The 20,451-nt window shown below is 46.0% G+C and overlaps 1 protein-coding gene across 1 annotated transcript in view; it reads right to left on the bottom strand.

Annotated features, from left to right (window-relative positions):
• Positions 1 to 18,589: 18,589 nt before the first annotated feature.
• The window catches only part of T265_02735 (hypothetical protein), a gene marked incomplete at both ends in the record, with an annotated part of 24,636 nt that continues 22,774 nt past the window's right edge, over positions 18,590 to 20,451 (bottom strand). Inside the window, one exon of the mRNA XM_009167050.1 lies at positions 18,590 to 19,993. Within this exon, the coding sequence (XP_009165314.1) occupies positions 19,885 to 19,993 (109 nt within the window). The remainder of the gene's footprint in view (positions 19,994 to 20,451) is intronic.

The raw sequence follows: 20,451 nt of genomic DNA, 5'->3' as shown, positions 1-20,451 counted from the left end.
ACCTGGTGTGAGAGACTCTGTGAGTGTCGCGGGACACTCTCCAGTATAGCTCAATGGATCGCTGAGGTGCGCAAACCGTCACACCACGGTAAGAGTCTGTCTCTTCGTGACGGATTGGGTAAGCAGATATGATGTTGCTCTTCTTGAATCAGATCCTTCCCAAATGCAAACCTAAATATGCCGCATGGTAAGGTCCAGTCTCTTCGTGACGGATTGGGTAAGCAGATATGATGTTGCTCTTCTTGAATCAGATCCTTCCCAAATGCAAACCTAAATAGCTCTGCCGCATGGTTTAGTATGCGCTTCACACCTGCAAAGTGTAAAGTGCTGCTACAAGACTGGGTGGGATCAAACCCACACCGCATGCTTGCAGGTGAGCCAATCGACGTGGTGGAGAAATTTTTTACCTGGGTATCTGTATAAGTTCCGGTGGACTGGCTGGAGATGAGACCGTTTCTTGAATCGGAAATGCTAGAGCAGCTTTTTCCAACCTCCGACACCCATGGCACCGAAGTGGCGTGAGTTTTTCTGTCAAGGGAAGAGTTTACCCTGCGGTGGCGCGATCTATACTGCATTACGGAACAGGGACGTGGCCCCTACTCGCAGAGGACATACTAAAGATGTCAGCGTTTCACCATCGGTGTCTCCGAAGCATTCGTCAGGTTTGGTGGGAACATTGGATTAGCAATGCTGAGGTATGCCAGATGGCCTTAGAAAGAATGAACTCTCCTGTGATAGGTGAGTTACCCACAGTTCATAGGTTACGCTGGTTGGGACATGTACTTCGCACGCCAGAAGACCGCCTGCCTCACAGAGCTCTTTTCGCCCACCCCTGTGCTGAGTGGAAGCGACCGATAGGTGGACAATGTGTGGCCTGGCAACGAAGGACGAAAACACTAATTAGTAAACTTAGTCGGGTGGGCAACTGCCGCCTCCCTGGATGGAAAGTTCGGAACTCAAATCAAAGATGGCTAATGACATTAGAAGAAATGTCCCAATCACGCAGTCAGTGGCGCTCATGTATCAAAGCTATTGCCTTCATGCCTAAGCTAGTGCCTCCCGAACAAACTGAACAGGCCTTCGCCTCAAAAGCTTGGTCGTATGTCCCACATTCCCGTTTTCCGGTGATCCAAACTGTAGCAGCTGGAACCAATATACTTATGGTACACGGTTTATGGTTGATAAGTTGATTGATTGCATTTATAACCACATGTTCTCACCAATGTTTCGGAAACACCGATGGTCAAACATTAACAGCTTCCGTAAGTCCTCTGCCCGTAGAGTCCAGGTTTTCGACCCATAGAAGGGTATGGATCACACTGCCGCAGTGTAAACTCTACCACTTGAAAATCAACTGATGTCACGACGGCGCCATAGGTGTTAGGGGCTGGCAAAAGCCGCTCTGGTTTTCCGATTCCAGAAGTGATCTCGTCTCCAGTCAGTCCGCCGGAACGTATACAACTGCCCAGGCAAGCGAAATTTATCTACCATGTCGACTGGCTCACCTGCAAACATGAGGTTTGGGCTTGATCGCACCAAGTCTTAAGAATGCACTTTACATTTTGCAGGTGCGACGTACATACTGAACCGGGCAGCACAATTAGTCTGGTCATTTAAAACGGCTTGCATTTTCGGGTGATCTAAATAAAGGAGAATGGTGGCGTTTGCATGCTCAATGTCGGTGAGTGAAGGTCAACGTAGAATTTCCAGAATTTCCTCCGAGGTTCCAGAGGCAGATAGAGAAATTTCAAGCAGCACACTGATAAAGAAGTTCAACAGAAACCTTGTCTCACATCACTGGACGTGGTGAACATAGGCGAAAGCTTGCAGTATTCTCGTACCTGCCCACAGTGATTCGCATAAAGTAGCCTTATAAAGAATATAAATTTGGAAGGGACACCATCGCCTAATGCAGTCAAGGTTTCTGACGAGCGGCAGAGTCAAAAGCAGCTTTCAGACCAGAAAAAGACCAAAGTGGGACAAGTAAAACATGGTTGTATGGCAGCGAAGTATTAGCGTTGATCATTGATGTCAGTCTGTCGATTATGATGATGGTCGGAGCTGCTGATCTTGGCGGGACCTAATGCTCACTGAGGTGTGCGAGCGACCTTCGGCAGACAATACCTGGTGTGAGAGACTCTGTGAGTGTCGCGGGACACTCTCCAGTATAGCTCAATGGATCGCTGAGGTGCGCAAACCGTCACACCACGGTAAGGTCCAGTCTCTTCGTGACGGATTGGGTAAGCAGATATGATGTTGCTCTTCTTGAATCAGATCCTTCCCAAATGCAAACCTAAATAGCTCTGCCGCATGGTTTAGTATGCGCTTCACACCTGCAAAGTGTAAAGTGCTGCTACAAGACTGGGTGGGATCAAACCCACACCGCATGCTTGCAGGTGAGCCAATCGACGTGGTGGAGAAATTTTTTACCTGGGTATCTGTATAAGTTCCGGTGGACTGGCTGGAGATGAGACCGTTTCTTGAATCGGAAATGCTAGAGCAGCTTTTTCCAACCTCCGACACCCATGGCACCGAAGTGGCGTGAGTTTTTCTGTCAAGGGAAGAGTTTACCCTGCGGTGGCGCGATCTATACTGCATTACGGAACAGGGACGTGGCCCCTACTCGCAGAGGACATACTAAAGATGTCAGCGTTTCACCATCGGTGTCTCCGAAGCATTCGTCAGGTTTGGTGGGAACATTGGATTAGCAATGCTGAGGTATGCCAGATGGCCTTAGAAAGAATGAACTCTCCTGTGATAGGTGAGTTACCCACAGTTCATAGGTTACGCTGGTTGGGACATGTACTTCGCACGCCAGAAGACCGCCTGCCTCACAGAGCTCTTTTCGCCCACCCCTGTGCTGAGTGGAAGCGACCGATAGGTGGACAATGTGTGGCCTGGCAACGAAGGACGAAAACACTAATTAGTAAACTTAGTCGGGTGGGCAACTGCCGCCTCCCTGGATGGAAAGTTCGGAACTCAAATCAAAGATGGCTAATGACATTAGAAGAAATGTCCCAATCACGCAGTCAGTGGCGCTCATGTATCAAAGCTATTGCCTTCATGCCTAAGCTAGTGCCTCCCGAACAAACTGAACAGGCCTTCGCCTCAAAAGCTTGGTCGTATGTCCCACATTCCCGTTTTCCGGTGATCCAAACTGTAGCAGCTGGAACCAATATACTTATGGTACACGGTTTATGGTTGATAAGTTGATTGATTGCATTTATAACCACATGTTCTCACCAATGTTTCGGAAACACCGATGGTCAAACATTAACAGCTTCCGTAAGTCCTCTGCCCGTAGAGTCCAGGTTTTCGACCCATAGAAGGGTATGGATCACACTGCCGCAGTGTAAACTCTACCACTTGAAAATCAACTGATCGACGGCCGGCGCCATAGGTGTTAGGGGCTGGCAAAAGCCGCTCTAGTTTTCCGATTCCAGAAGTGATCTCGTCTCCAGTCAGTCCGAACGTATACAGGTATGGATCACACTGCCGCAGTGTAAACTCTACCACTTGAAAATCAACTGATGTCACGACGGCGCCATAGGTGTTAGGGGCTGGCAAAAGCCGCTCTGGTTTTCCGATTCCAGAAGTGATCTCGTCTCCAGTCAGTCCGCCGGAACGTATACAACTGCCCAGGCAAGCGAAATTTATCTACCATGTCGACTGGCTCACCTGCAAACATGAGGTTTGGGCTTGATCGCACCAAGTCTTAAGAATGCACTTTACATTTTGCAGGTGCGACGTACATACTGAACCGGGCAGCACAATTAGTCTGGTCATTTAAAACGGCTTGCATTTTCGGGTGATCTAAATAAAGGAGAATGGTGGCGTTTGCATGCTCAATGTCGGTGAGTGAAGGTCAACGTAGAATTTCCAGAATTTCCTCCGAGGTTCCAGAGGCAGATAGAGAAATTTCAAGCAGCACACTGATAAAGAAGTTCAACAGAAACCTTGTCTCACATCACTGGACGTGGTGAACATAGGCGAAAGCTTGCAGTATTCTCGTACCTGCCCACAGTGATTCGCATAAAGTAGCCTTATAAAGAATATAAATTTGGAAGGGACACCATCGCCTAATGCAGTCAAGGTTTCTGACGAGCGGCAGAGTCAAAAGCAGCTTTCAGACCAGAAAAAGACCAAAGTGGGACAAGTAAAACATGGTTGTATGGCAGCGAAGTATTAGCGTTGATCATTGATGTCAGTCTGTCGATTATGATGATGGTCGGAGCTGCTGATCTTGGCGGGACCTAATGCTCACTGAGGTGTGCGAGCGACCTTCGGCAGACAATTTCAAAGGTTATGAGTGTGGCTTTCTTCATCTTTCTCGAATCAGCCCCCAAAGCAACATAACTATCATTGTGCCCGTTGAGTTCTGGGAACTTTCCGGTCAACTCAAATCGATAGTGCTGAGCTACAGAGATGGACCAAATGGTTAGAGCGCGAATTTACTGACCGGAAGGTCTGTGGTTCAAACACGACCTCTGCCTCTCGACTTCCCCTGTCTAGGCTTAGGCAACCTGGCAGTATCCCAGCCCTCGTGTCTCCTTCGTGTGGCATGACAGTTCGGCACCGAAGAGGTGGTACAGCTGAACGGTTACAAAGACGCTTTAAGGCGGTAAACTGAATGGCCTCGAATCAGTCAGTGTGTCCCGAGAGAAACTGAACAGATACGCACGCCCGCACAGCGCCGCACCAGGAGTCCAGAGATGTAGTATAAAATAAACAATAATCTTGTGCCGAAGCTCTCTGCCCGCAAGTGTGTGTCATACGCTACACTTGCATCCAGGACCGGTTTGTAGAGAGAGCTTGTGCGGAATGTTTGTGCTGGCTAGAAATAGATGATGTTAGCTGAGCCAGAATCCGAGTGTCAACCCCAAACCGCCCACCAAGATGTGTTTCCTCATACTATAGTCGTCCGATTTATGCATTCATTTCACCTGCCAGAATCTGTACTTCTTGCTGACCGAAGCAAACGCAGCAAACCTTTTTTCGGCCGCAGAGCTGCTATTTGTCAAAGCTGACGATAAGACAGCAGACGAACATCATTAACCGTGTAGAGACGCGTTGTTCTTGTCTGAAATAGTCAACCTAAGAGCCCCAGTCCAGTGAAGAGCACCGAGCCCTAGGACCCACCACGAATTCCACACCATGGATACGAATAACTGCATCAAGATCACCAGACATACGAGGGGTAAAGTAAGGGAGATCTGGGTTCGTTCCGAGTTTATTACGGTGAATGGCCGGACTGGGGTCCTGTATGTGTTTTTCGGGGACAGCATATATCGGCCGGAGGGGGAAAGTCTGAGCAAGTGCTACATGGTGCTCTAATTTACAGAGTACGGAAGCTGGGAGCGCCAATGCAGAACGGACACCTTGATTTTAATGAGCATTTGTTCTCAATGGTGGTAATTGGAAGGAAAGCTGTAATGGAAAGTGATGCTTCCCGGTCACCTAGACTGAAGAGGATATTTCGGGTGAGCTACTGCAACTTGAGTCATTGACTCAAATGTTTGACCCACGGGTGTTAGGCAGAATTCCAAATCAAGACCCTGCGGCTAGCACTTAGGCGCTGCAACGGCCAATAGGCCTGGCTCACAACTTATTGGTTAGATGACCTGGACTTTTGTGGGCTCAGGGTCGAGGGGAGCTCTGATTGGTCGAAAATATGGGCCCAGAGGCTGGTCACGTCCCAGTATCAGATGAACCCCGTCTTTCAATTCTACATCCAAAAGGCATCGAAATTTCAGGAATGCTTGCACTTTAGCTATGGCAGGTTGATCATGGTTTTTCACCTGTTTTTAAGCTTCGAAACACTGCATACATTCGGTGACTCCTCCGCTGGAAATGCTTGGGTGGATCAGCACCATAAATGAGGTGAGGCGTAATCGGGGCTTGCCCGAGGAACTCTGATCCAAAATTCTGAGCCTCGAGGCGGAGTTTGCTATGGTTTTCTCGGGAGGTATCTCGGGAACAGTGACTCAAAAATACATTTAGCAGCTGGCCTGGCCCGAGGCTGAAGGAGGCACACCACAATAGTCCTATTCATAATTCGGCTATGCACTTCAGGTGCCTTCTGAGATGCCATAGATCGGTTGGGTCCTAATGTACTCTGACTGTTTTGTATTATGTGCTGGCGGTCACGGTCAAGCGTTCGGCGATCGGACTTGAAGGCCGATTCCACAAATAAGAACATGGGGCCGCCTACAGGAAATGATTTACACTCCCTTCACACAGGACAATGAGAATACCAACGGATTGCACCGCATTACATCTGACCATACCGCGGGGTCACTGGCTTTTGTCTGGCGGTTCCCATTCGAACTTCTTTACTGGCTTTTACTATAAATGTACCCATATATAAGAAGGAGAATGATGAGGGGCCATAAGTTACCGAAAAATGCCTCCTTCCGAAAGTCTCACAAGAAGGCAGTCAACAGTGGATTGGTGGAAAAGACCTAAATCTTAACTTCAGCCCGGCATGTCGAAATCATGTTCCAGCTGATAATGCAGCTCACCGGATGCCACTCGGGCCCACGAAAATTGCCACATTAGTGGCATTTGTCGTGCATGATTCCACCTGCGTAGCTCGATTGACCCGGACAACAAGAAGCGTCTAATACTACTGCGGTACGCCTAATGCGCGCGCGATTGGTTCACGCCCTTGAACTTCGGCAATGCTCGGTAATGAAGACGTGGTTGGTAGTTATCCACTGCACTTGGCCTATGACCTACAACCACAGTATCCATAAACGGCCCAAAAACCCTGCGAGCCCACGTAACCTTCGTTACACCTTGTTTCCTTGGGAACTATGAAATGAATTCAACTGCTCAAAGAACCGCACATCCCATCCCAATCACCTTAAATGTGACGTCCCTAAGGGGGCTGTCCAAAAACCGAAACATGTTAGGCCAATGATAGAAAAGTACTGCAATGCCCAGTTTGATAGAACACCCGCAACCTTTTCATCCCTTCTCTCGACCGTGTTCTCTCGCACCCTCGTTCCATTAACTGCAAATACGACAATTCCATCACCTGATCCCAGCCGCCTCCATGACATTCATTCCAAACTGCTGAACTATTCTTTCGAATTTAACCATCTCTGTGTGTCTGTGGTTCCCACAAAATTTATTAGATTTCTGTAGAGTTTGTTCCTGGCTCGCGCGTTGCCACCATCTCACTCTTCTAAAGACCTATTATGCCAGACTCCAAAACAGCAACACCGGTGAGTTTCGCTGAGCACCATGTTTCTGTGATTCCTGTTAACGCTTATCCGCTTTGCTAAGCCTTCCACTTCGTCATCCCCACTAACAAGTTTTGCGACCCTGGCCATGAGCCCAAGAGTAAGACCACCAGGTCTTAGCGGTGGTTTTATGTTTTAGTTCAACATGACCAGCTGGATGACGCTAATTCTGCTACTTCATCTGATCTGATCTTCTGGTTCGTCATTCTTCACAGTTACATTTACGTGTCCTTTTTAGGCAGAAAAGCCCCTTGTTTTGCCCTCCCTCACTTTGTTCTTTTGCCCGCCACCTTCAAATCCTAACGACCCGAACTTGCTCGACAATTGTGACTACCCGGTCACCCACATACTTGACTGCTCAGCTCACAGTCGCTCACTGGATCATTAGACTTGTCTTTTTGATACTCAAAAACATGTTACATTAAGGTGACTCATCATACATCGATTTTCTGTACTGTCTAGTGAGCGTAGCAACAACTCATGGGCTAACACACTCATGTACACGCAAATGGACCTACATATAGGGAAACCGAACACAGTCAGCACACACAGACTCGCGCGCGTGCAGGGAGCAAGGAGACAACCCCAAGTCCACGGACAATTACAGAATACGTGTAGCAGCCAAACTGCGGAGAAAACATGTTCCCGCCGCCCGGACTTTCACCAAGGGACTTCACATACGATAAGTTTCCTTTTGACTTTCTCCACATTTTATATTGACCTTTATTTTATAACGCTGCAACTCACTTCTGTAAACTACTTTCAACCACTGTGAAGACTGTTATTAGCGCATATACCTTCTGAATTCTATTATGGCCATCATCAAAAGAGCATTAATATGGTCGCTCCAAGAACGCATGGTAACTGTGCTTTCCTGCCCGTGCCGGTTTAGTGGTGATCATGCTTATATCGGATGATAACCCCTCTGGTGCTGTCTCTTTTACTAACCACAAGCGTACACAATCCTCGCAAGTCGTGCTTTTATTCTCACTGTAACATTACTGACATAGCTGACGGTATGACACCCACAAGTTGAGAATAAACACTATTATTATTAGTAACATGATTGCCACTGGCTACTATCATTGCAGGCAGTTCTCAATTCTCTGCACAGACTCAGCGCTACTATGACCGAAGTGGCTTGCGCTTGACTGCAAAAGCTAGCTTTCCATAACCGCCTCTACCTAATCCAAAGACCAACTGCTCAATGCTACAAAAATGAACCTTTTTAGTCTATACAGACCAAGCAGGCCACGTGCTTCTATGGCCTCCACCTCCCCCTACACCACCCGCGGTCCACTAAGGAATGCAAGAGCACTGATGAAGCATCCGACTGCGGGAGCCCATAAGTTTCCATCATCAAATACCACTCGTACACTTTTCAATCACGCCCCGTCCTGGTCGTGTCCGGTCCCCGGCCGCCAAAGCCAATACCTGGGTTGATGTGGTTTGCTCATCTTCCCAATATTCTCATACTGGCTTTTGTTCGACTACTCAATACCTTTCAACAACCCGGCGCTGATTAGTACCGCAACTGCAGAAGAACCTGTCCATCCGCTTTAGCTTCCACTCAAATTTTTAAATGCATTATTCCATCTTTCATTTCCACGTGTGGCAACCTTCCTGTGTCATCCAACACTCCCATGACTGCCTCGACGGTACCAGAAAATCTCACCGTCAAAGCAGCAGCCATCGAATTTCCTCAACCTCAACTTTAAATAGCTTCTAAAGTGCTCCCCGGACTCTGAAGTCTGTTGTGAAAATCTACTACCGTATCTCAGTCCGCCAAATAAACCACTTAATTGTAATTGGCAAACCTTACCGTACTTTAGTGTCTATCTGAACGCACCATCAGCTCTTCAAACCGATCACGCCACATACCTCATGAAACCAGAAACCCAAACATGACCTTTGTCTAGCTGTGCCCTTATGGTGACCAGCTTTCATTAGTACTTTCTTTGTAACTTGTCATTACTCAAATTGTGTTACTTTCTATCTCTCAATAAAATCTCAGCTTATTCCTCTTCACTTCATACCGAATAACTTTTGTTCAAATGAACACAAAAAAATATGACACAATACAAATTCTGTAGCTCTTGAAAGGCGTGTTCTCTTCTTGCTCTGTCGAATTACGCTGGCAGCGAATTAACGAGCGGTGATCTACCTTTCAGACTACGACGGGATAGAAAGTACCTAGGAATATATCAAGGATGATTCCAGGAGGGAGATCGATTTGGATTTATTGTGGTGGTAATAAGTAACTGTACCAAAGAACTGTGAGTTGTATCATCTCGCCTATTTTTTCTCACTTGATTTCACTACTTTGAACTGGTATTTGCTCACGATATCCACTACACCCTCTTCTATGCGCGCACTGCTTATCGCCAGTCACTTCAGCGGAGACAAGTGTAACTGCGACGGTTAATTGTGTAGCTGAGGAGCCCAAACCAGTGTGCCTCACAGGCGTACGCGGACAATTATATAGGTCAGGTCGATCAATGGAAATGGGTAATAAGCCCATATCTTCGATTAAATATTCCTACTGGGAGCGCGTTTGGTGGGATAAACTGAAAGGGGGAAAAAGCATTTGGAATTTGGAACGGAAACGCGAATCAAAAGGTTGTGGTGATATTGACATTCAATGCAAAGCAACCTCCACAAAAAGCAGTGTTGTACCAAAGACAGGCGAACAAGCTCATCCAACTTGTCACGTCTGACGAACGTAATACAATAAAACATTGTTTTACAAGCCATCCGGGTGGAATTCACATTGGATAATTTGTAGATGTTGTATCCCATTTGAAGAACACTGCGATGCGTTAAAATTTGCTAATATCTGCTTTCGTGCTTTGTCTCGTGGAGCGGTAGCAAAATGCAAATAGGCGTTCGTCGGTGACCTTGAAACTTCGCCTACTTAAACAAAATGCCATGAGCAACGTAACGTTAAAGTGTGCAACTAAATTAGACTAGCTTTCCCTTAAAATTCGAGGCTAAGAAAACCTCATAGTTTCGAAGAAATCGATTTCGACTTACTCTCGTGGAGTGGCGTCACAGTAGTAGATATCCGGTCCCAAATTGAAAAGCATGCCAGAAAATTAGGAATCAAGTTTCAGGCAAACTCAAGTGAGAATATTAAGCGTCCTTTTTGTTTTGAGCATGCATAGAGGCAACTGCTGTATTTTGACACAAAGCTTCGCATTTAGATCTCTAAGAGTTCCGATGAGAATTCATTGAGCCGGATTAGGATCAGTTCTTGAAGAACATGCACCATCACGGCATCACATTTCGCCGTCGAAGTTGTTCATTTGACCTTGAGTTCGATTACAAATAGTTATCTTTTGTTGGGGCAATTATCTAAAGTGTGTTCTCCTGCGAGGGGAATCAGATAACTCAATATGACAAATGCAGATTGATGCGGCCATGCTGAATACATTCAATCGGAAGTCATGTAATGGACCTTAAATGTTGCTGCGTTAGGCGCTCAAAGCCTTGTGCTCGGAGGCAAAATGGTCAACATGCAGCTGTACACAAAATGTGAAAATAGTTTTACCACAAGAGGCGAATATTTCGATCAGTCTTGTACGAAATCCATACACAAGCAGGCAGTTTGATTGCTCAATTGCCCAAAGGTCAGAAGATGCAATCTTTCAAATTGAATTTACATACAGGCCAGGTGATCAGCTGTCAAAGGCGTAGGATCTTTGTAAGTAGCGACCGCATTTTGTTACCAGACAAATATGCTTGACACCAGCAACCTAGTTGGTGCATCAACGGCGAAAACGAGTGAGTGTCTCCCTTTTATATCATATCGTTTTTCAAGATTTTGCGGGCACGTGGTGAGCTGACACGTTTCAGTGAGGATGTGCTACAGAATTTTGCACTTTGTGTCACAATCGCTTCCTCGATACACTTGCTATTAATCTCCTACTTTACTTTCAATAAGCGCGGGTTTTGTCATCCTAGTGATGGTCGCCCTGGTTGGTGGCTATCATTATTCTCGGCTTACCGGAAACAATCTTGTGTATGTGTTTGGGGGCAGCAGATGCCGTACGTGAGTGCAAAATAATTAGTGTAAATAGGTGGTCTCATGTGCAGCTTTATGCTTGTATGCTCAGTCAAGGCACCTTTTGGGCGGTGTTTGACTAACTGGCCCACAGAGGTGTAATAGATAGGACATACACTTGGTATAGTTGACAACGCTTTCTGAAGGTCAATCTTAGGACATATACTTTTGACATCCTTTTCAACGATAGTAGGTTCTTGCTGTTTTCTCAGCCCACAGGTAGTGTTCGGTTGGAATAAAAATGAAAGGGGAGCGCTCAAATGTTATGTGGAGATGCTGCTTATTCGCATTGGATAAACGAAACACGACGCAGGGTCCATTATACACTAGATGCACCAAAGCTGACCTTGAGAACACAAACGATAGTGTGGTGTTTATGACAAACTTACTTCGGTTTACAGTAAACTTTCTGTTTATTGTGAATGCGCACATACTCTAGCTAGTAGAAGCCGGTATGAGCAGTTGTATATTCATTTACCGTTCCCTCAATATACTGTTCGAATCAAGAAATTTATTCCAATCCAAATTTGGGGTAAGGACCTCAAGCCAACCGTTCCGCAGCCACCTTCTATGTGCTTGGAAGGAAGCGATTGTCCCGCCAATCTACAAAACTGGGGATCGACTTATCGCCTGGCAGCCAAAGCTTATTAGCCTCACTGGAGTGCCATGAAAGGTGATGGAACGCAGTATGAAGTGAGCCATCAGTGTTCACCTTACTACCATTAACTTGATATCTCCAGCTCAATGCGGATGTCTCCAAAGCCGTTCTTGCGTGACGAACACCCAAGCCAAGGACGAAGAACTCATATCGGATGTCATATTGCTCGATTTCTCAAAAGCATTTGATCGGGTCCCACACGTCCCGCTGCTCCATGGACTCGAGTTTTACAGGATTCCAGGGACGATCCTACACTGGATTGGGTAGTTTTTTTCAGACAAAACATTCCGAGTAAAAGCAGGCTCGACTTGCTCTTCACCTGCGCCGGTCTTCATTGGAATTCCTCAAGGATCCGTTGTGATACCACTGCTGTTTCTGCTATACATCAACAGGCGCCCGTTAGCCGCACAATGCCCTCAGCTGCAAATCTGTACGCTTTTTGCGCATAACTGTTGCATTCTTTTGCGTATGTGCTCAAACCAAAAATCATTCCAATTTACGTCATATATTTTCAGCTCACCAATTTTCATTGCTCACTGAAGCAGTCATACCTCTGGTGGGAAAGCTTGGTGGAATAATTTCCCAGCATTGCTACGGCCCAGGGATGCCTAAATGGGGCTCAAAAGTTTGGACTGGTACTTTAAACTCAGTTGCCCGATTGTTTAAATTCATCAGGGATACGTCATAGCCGTCGAAAATTTAATTCCATTGTGCGAATATTGAGCTCTCACGTCAACATCTTCCAGATGTTCTTTCAAGTTCAGGTCTACTTTCTGCGGACGACTTGAAATCGCGGCATTCTAGTGCCAGTGCCTTCCAAATGGATGTGGACGCTACAAAGTGGTGTCGTTACGCTGATTGAATGAATGGATGGCGAGAAATGCATCCGTATGTCATCCGGAGGAGACTCAGCGAGCGCCTTTATCGTGCATGATGGCAATGGACCGGAAAGCATCACCAGAATATGTCAAAAAGGATGTGGTTTTCCGTTTTTTTTCAAACATGTCCTCATTGCACTATGGGAAATCCTCCCAAAAGGCTGTTCTGCAGATGATTTGGTGCACCTTCTTCTGCATTACTCGCATGGACTTCAAAATACTCTATGGGGCTTACGTCAGGCCACTTCTTGAATATGCCAACCAGTCTGTCTACTCAGGGCGCATGAAGGACGTGAGCGTCTCTGGCGAGCTGCTACGAAAATGTTTGCAAGCCTTAAATCCGTGGAATATGAAACGCGCCTAGTAGTGCATGACCTCATTCCCCCTGAGTATTTTCGCCTCCGAGGAGGCCTAATTCTTACTTATGCGCTGTTTTAACAAGGCTTGGTTAACATGTTTTTCACTGATGACCCAGCAAACACATCGCGGAGACATGATATAAGTTTTTAAAGCTCAGAGTACACACTTCGATTAGGAAAAAATGTTCTCATTCTTGGTTGCTGCGTAGAATGACCTTCCCACGACGAGTGCCCACGCTTCATCTAGTACCCAGTTCAAGGCTCCATTAAACATTTTTTAGGCGAGGTCTCACGCTGGCAAGCTTACTGCCCCGCGCCGAGAACGTGAAGAACAGTGTTACACCCATTTCTTGCTTGTGCCTTCCAGGTGAACTTAAACCTCTCTTGTTGGCATACGCGATCGAGTTACGTCACGTCGGCCGTTACAAAAGACTCCCTTGCCAGGAGTCATCTGTGAAGCAGGATCGCTGTACCACCGAACCAGCCCACGGAACCGGAAAATATCGATTGCTCTGAATATTCACGCCCCAAATGTAAAAAACGGTACTGGCTGTCCTGATATGCTTAAGTCCCTGCAAACCATATTGTGAAAACGATTTGTACTCTCGGTTTACAGAAATTCCAACGGAAAATTCCAGCAGCTGGCAATCCTAGTGTTTTATTTCTACCCACTAACACAACACAGTGAAGTCAGACATACTGTAAAACATCATGTTATGTTCCGGAGAAAATGAACGGGTTTTCCAAATAATTGATGCTAACTGTAGACTGCGAATCAGCCAAATAGCATGTTAACAGCTTAGTGCTGTGATGTTAAAGGATACTACCATGAGCTAAATCTGCGTGGTTTTTTCGTAACGATAAGGATTTACACCTTTGTAAGGAACTTCGCATCACTTGCATTTAGTTTGAACACTACTACGTACATTGCTCAGCTCGGCTAAATTTGTTTTTTTTCACGCACTCAGCTACCGCGCATTCAACAGCTTGCTGTACGTACCCAGTCGGTACACTATTGCATCACGCCTCCTTTGTGGGTGTTGTTGTCGTTGTGAATGCCGATGTCCCAGTAACCGGTCTTGGCGGTTCTGGCTTAGTTTTGGTTTCAGACGATCAAAAACGGTAGACTTTGGAATAGGCTCATCAAACTTCTACAAACCGATGGGCTCTCTGTGCAAAAATTAAAAAAAAACTAGTGAAGTGGGCTTAAAATCCTACGAACTGTTTGAGTGAGCAAAACACCACGATAAGTTGCCTTTTGTGCATCAACCAGGAAATGCTCACCTCAGGTGCGCTGGCTACCTTGGTTGCCTAGCACCCACAAACGCGTTTCTCAATAAACAAGGCCAAAAGTCAGGTGACCTTTGTAGCTATTGCTCAGATAACCCTCCGTACATAATTGCTTATGTCATTAAATCAATTCAAGAGTCCTCCAACACTCAAACGTTTAGTTTAGTTTATATTAGCTGCCGTAATTTGAAGCTCTGTTGCGATGGTGAACCCCGGTGCTGTCTCAAAACTCACTTGCAGTTTTTGGACGGCTGATGTCGTATTCTGCGCTATATATGAATGATTAGCTAAACGGAATGTGTTATATGGAATTCATAGTGGCAAACGAGAGAATAAGTAGATTGGTATGTGCAATACTATTTCTACTTTTTTCAAGTTGCTACTCGAAACAGAGTAAGACAAACAGTTTGGTTGCAACCACAATTACTAGGTATAGGATTGATCAGCGTAAGTGCCTATCTGTGTTCCTGAAATTACAAGAGCTCCATACCCTTTGGAATTCTCCATCAGTTTCCGTGGCAACCCACCTGCGGTGATCAAACCACATCGTCTCTGGTTGCATTCATATTCACTGTAACGGAAAACAGGGATCTAGAAATAATCAATAGTCCGATCACCTGATCCGCCTAGAATACGTGAAGTCACAGAAACCCCAACCCATTCGTGCGGTTTTGGTGTCAGTGGACATTATCCAGTCAACCACTTGTTTTTGCGTGTCCACAGCACTCAGCTATTCCTTACATCTGAATGTGCACGCTACATGGACGACCACTAATCCGGTCAATTGACCGTACCCGTGCGTCAAGACCGCCATCATATGTTTCCAACGTGCGCAGCCGAGTGATGCCTTCAAGGATTTCTCCGGCAAAGGAGCGAACGTGATGCGTGACAACAGGCATCCCAGAGCTGTGATCTTTTGCCATTCTTGGAAGACCCGCCAATTCATATGCATCCAATGCAGAGTCCCCACACCAGAAGTGTTGGCGAGTGGAATGCCCAACAATAGAGAAACCCGGTTTTTCAAACCACGCAGGATCCAAAGATCATTCAGCCCAAAGTGGTGCTGCAGCAACTGGCTGTATCACGTGCAAAAGCCTAGTTATTTGAAACAGCTACTTACAAATAGTCACAGTGGTTTCGTGCAAAGCGCCACGAGTACAATAGCGAATCGCTTTTGCCGAATGATACTCACGTAACGAGTCCTTCAACCAGCCACTTTTGTGGTGATTGACCTGGTAAGGATGATCAAACTGAAAATGAATAAATGAGTAAAGAGTGACCATCACAACGTGACCACGCCAACGCTGCGTGCAAACTACGCCAGCTTGTAAAGCTACAAGGTAGAAGTGACATTAGGTCGTCGAGAAGGGAGTTGATTTGCTTCTCTCTTGGGCTTCCTATTTCAAAGAGTTATTTCATTCCCTTTTACAACGTTCCACCATATCGCTTGTCGTTCACCGGTGGTAGCTTTTCGTAGCTTCCAAGTCACTGGCGAATAGGTTCTCAAATTAACAGGAGGATCTACGGTACTCCCTGGAAGCGTTGTCGTCAGTTCTGGACAGTCTAATATTTTCTTTTGGCTCACTCTCATCTGACTCTTTGGCTTGAGTGGATAACATCGTGGACTGCAGCGCCTCGCATTAGATTACCACGTAGATACCTTCAACGTGGATACCGACTAACATCCTGCTAGTCTACGCGAATGTTTTGCGATAAGTACAGACGTAGAAAAAGAAGCTTTAACCATAAAGTGTGCTACGCAATAAAGTGCAAGGACCATCTGTACTCAGTGTGAATAACATTCTTTTTCCTGTGGGTTATCTACTACCGACCAAAATATCCCTCGCCATTCATACAGCAAGTACATACTCTGTCATGACTTAATCATCAGGTATCTTACAGAAACAAACCTTCCAAAGTTACAACCAGCCAGGGACAATTGGTGAAATCTTTTGTCTGCTATCTTCTGACCCGTACAGTGCATTTGTACTTCTTTCCAACTAGGGCCTAATTCGAAAGTCACCTCGGTTTACAATTAAAAAGAGAATAAGTTGACTTGGTCCATGTGTTGTACTACGAGGATGCAATTGTAACTGAGACGTACTCATCACCTAGCACGGAGGGACCTTATATAGGGTTGGTTTTTCTCCCCAAGTACCGCTGCTCCGTAAGTCACCATCAGTATATAGGAGGTTTTCCACGATGGCTAGTTAAATTTGTAATTTATGCAAACAAATACGGTAAAATCTTTTGGTCGGCACGTCTGAAAAACCCCAGTAACCTATCTGAGAAACGCACGACCGTTGGGTTACTCCTTGTTTTTGTTGGACAGTTAGAAAAGCTGTTCCGTTCACTCTTGTTTCTTGTTGCAATTGCCATTTAAGAATAGGCAATGGGTGGTAATTTCACAATGATTGCATTCCATACCAGTTTCTAAGTCCCAAAACCGACTGACCGCCGTTTCAATGGGCGTTCCAAGGCTAGTCAGGTGATGAGGATCGATAAGTTTTCAATCATCATAGGTTGGAAGCCATGTGAAGAACAAAACTCGGTATAAATCTTGAACGAAGACCCTTACGACAAATAGGGTGGTTGCGCAACAGGCAGCCGACACAACAGCTAACCCAATCCAGTAAAATGGTACCACTGTTTAAGATCGCAAACCAACAGGAAACCAGAAATTCGGATTAGTTGAATATCAAGGTGGACCTTAAGGTATCATCTGGGTGCGCTTGGAACAAGCCACTGAATTGTGCTGTCTGGACCTGAACAATTTTCCGGGATGTTTCTAGTGCGATTAGAACTTCATATACGCAATAATTCATTGTGACGATTTGGAAACGTGACAATGTGGCATTTCACTGGACTCTCACCTGATTGACCCTGACACCCCCTGTTCTACAAAGAAATGGAATAGGGTGCGGTGTTTTGATACGGGGAAAGCACAACTGCGTTCGGTTTTTTTCGCCGGCAAATCGACCCATCAACTCCAGGATAAGTACTGTTTCACAAACAGTATAAGACTAATTTCTTGTAGGTACCTCGTGGTGAAAAAAAAATCCCAAAATACAGGCATTCATTGCTTGAAGGGCAATTCATGCCTGAATTTGCTTTTAAGTTTCGGAATTCGCCATTTCGATGGACCCTTGCATGTGGATACCATAGGATCCGCCGGATATTATCCAGAGGGTCGATACGACAGTTTACGCAATTCTCATAGTGCTCAACAGAATCCCGACTAAGACGGTCATCGAAGCAGCAGTTGAGTAACTTGCTACAAAACGGCTTACCAGGCTCATCTGTAAATTTCTCTGCGGTCAGATTGGCGGTGGCATCCTCGCTTACTACGTCTGTCACGGTTCTAGCCACCAACTTAACAATCTGCAAAATAAATCTCCCAAACATGTCCATCTCGTACGAAAACGATTCCCAGCACGTTGGTCGTGAGTGATACCCTGCCGTTCGGAACGGATATTCATTCAATACTCCACCCCAGCCCAAATACTGTGCACACGAGTGGGCTGTAGACGGGCGACGACCAAGCCATTTTGTCTCCAAATACCAGTGAAAGGAAGAGACGCGAAGCGGCGTCATGAGAAGACATACTACTCGCATGCTGCATCAGTAGTATCCACCTTTACACGAAGTGCCGTAGAAATTCGAATTCAGATGGTAACGCTGCCTGGATGTTTAGCAGTGAGCAGGAAACATCATTGCATCGACCAGACACGCAAGAACTCCAACACCAGACACATGGACTAGCACACAACATCAAGACGTACGCATCCGGCCTCCAGTCACTGGCAAACCTATACACCCAGCTTGAATGACTAGGTCGCAGTTTCCACCGTGTGAAACTTGTAAATCCAACGGCTTAACGATCCCACTCGGATCGTCCAATACTTTGGAGATCAGACACAAATCGATAAGTGGAAGGGTTCAAGTGCCGCCCGTAGCATGCCGGACAACTAGCTGATTGTTTTTCTACCCAATAACAGATGAGAAACAAAAGGTTTAACCAAGGTCTAATCAAGGTTTAACCAAAAACCCCATGCTTTCTAGACTGGTGCTTTAGAACACGAAAGTCTAAAGTACACTAGTCTAACAAATGCTGTAATATCAACGTATTGAGCTGCCGAGCGTTCGAGAGGGGGGAAGTAAAAAAAAGGATGATATACATGATTATTAATGTACCAACAGGTTACTGCATGATGTATACTACAGGCATGAGGAGAAGCAAAACAGGTGAATACAGCCACGGTAAAAAGTGTCGCACAGAAAAATAACATACACACACATGAATATCGATTGAGAGCAACGGAAGATAGGATATGGATGCACACAGCCCCGTGGTTACACAAGTGAAGGAAGTGCTGCAATACAATATAGACAAATATCGGTGGACGGAAGAAAGCATAAGCGGAACGATCGATTAGGATCGTGTAGTGAGAGGGTAAAACGACCGGAAAACCAAAATATCGTGAGGCAGCATTCAAAGTCGAACAACAGCACAACCAGGAGGCTAAGACGAGCGAGAGGCCGGCGTGACAAGTGTGTGGATGGCGAGGTGTCGATATACAGTTGTCAACGTCCGAGGAATGGCGGTATTCTGACTGCAAGTAGATGCCATTAACCACACCATCCAACACAAATTGTGTTCAATCGTCTTGAGACATGCAACCACAACGGCGAGCCACCGCAAAGCGAACACGGTCCAATCTACCGCAATCCAAGTAACACAAAAAGCAAACGCCAATCAGTTCCGGAACTCGTGTGCGCCCGAGGCGGGAACGTGCGGTGTGCGTGTGCAAAGTGTCGACAATCACTCAAGACGACCACCCCAGAACCTTACTGTACTCTTCAGCACTCCTTGGGAAGTGTGGGCTTCACAAAAACATTTCAAGGGTGGGTAAAGGAACGTACAACAACAGAGTTATAGGTAGACGGCCAATGTGCGAATTACAGATGCAAACTGGTGTGAACAAAATGGGCCGTTACCCGGAGTTTAGAGGAATGGACAAATGACAAAGAAAACTAGGCGCCACAACGGGATAGAAAGTACGTTTGAAGAGTGGCCACATGGGACCTTATTTGGCAGCGCGAATGTGTATGTGCTAATCCATCAAGTAAAAAAGATACAAAGCAATCATTCGTGTTAAGGTGAAACGCTCAGCGTGAAGAGATCTTCTACATCATGTCACGGAAATGATGATGAATCAGAGGTTCGAGGATTTTGGCACGGTAGGGAGGGAGAAAACAGGCGACGACAGTGAAAGAGGGGTATTGGGAACACAAAAAGATTAAAGCATAAATATAGGCAATTTCAGTGGCAACGGTGTTTAAATGCGGTGATCCTGCTGACCCGGGAATGTTCTCGAGTGGGACGGACTTAGGCGAAGTACATGACACGCAAAGTCTCTGGATGCACAGTCACGGCCCGCATCATTGCCGTTGGCGTACGCTCATCAGAGTTACCCGATTTTTGGCTGCCTTCACCGCTAGAGACGAAAAGAGAAAAAAAACCGATACCCGGTTAAAAGAGAAAGTTTGGAGAAAATTAGGTACCGGCACACAAACGGGCAACTACTCCGCTTAAAACAACCTATCGTTCCTGTGCATCTATCTCTCACGTACAAAGTTCATCACATTATTCAAGCAAGCGTTCGCCCATTAATTTCGTGAAAATCTAAAAACAGCGCCGATGGATGTCACTACAACACGATCAAGAAGTGTTGTGAAAATGTCGACCGGCAGGAAGTAACCGGTGGCTGCATCTGAGCACGGGAACCAGTAGGAAAAAAGTACAAACCGAGGAAGGAAGACAGGCTAAGGCAAACCTAGCAGTGTCATCATCGAAGACAGCAACATCCGTGTTGGCATTGATGCTTCACTGCCGTACAACCCTAAGGTTCGTCTAGTCTCATGTATATATATATATAATTATATTAAAAGCCCT

This window comes from Opisthorchis viverrini (genome assembly GCF_000715545.1).
Source record: "Opisthorchis viverrini unplaced genomic scaffold opera_v5_35, whole genome shotgun sequence".
Lineage (NCBI taxonomy): Eukaryota > Metazoa > Platyhelminthes > Trematoda > Opisthorchiida > Opisthorchiidae > Opisthorchis > Opisthorchis viverrini.
The sequence above is the reverse complement of the archived record's forward strand: the minus strand, read 5'-3'. Positions and strand labels throughout refer to the sequence as shown.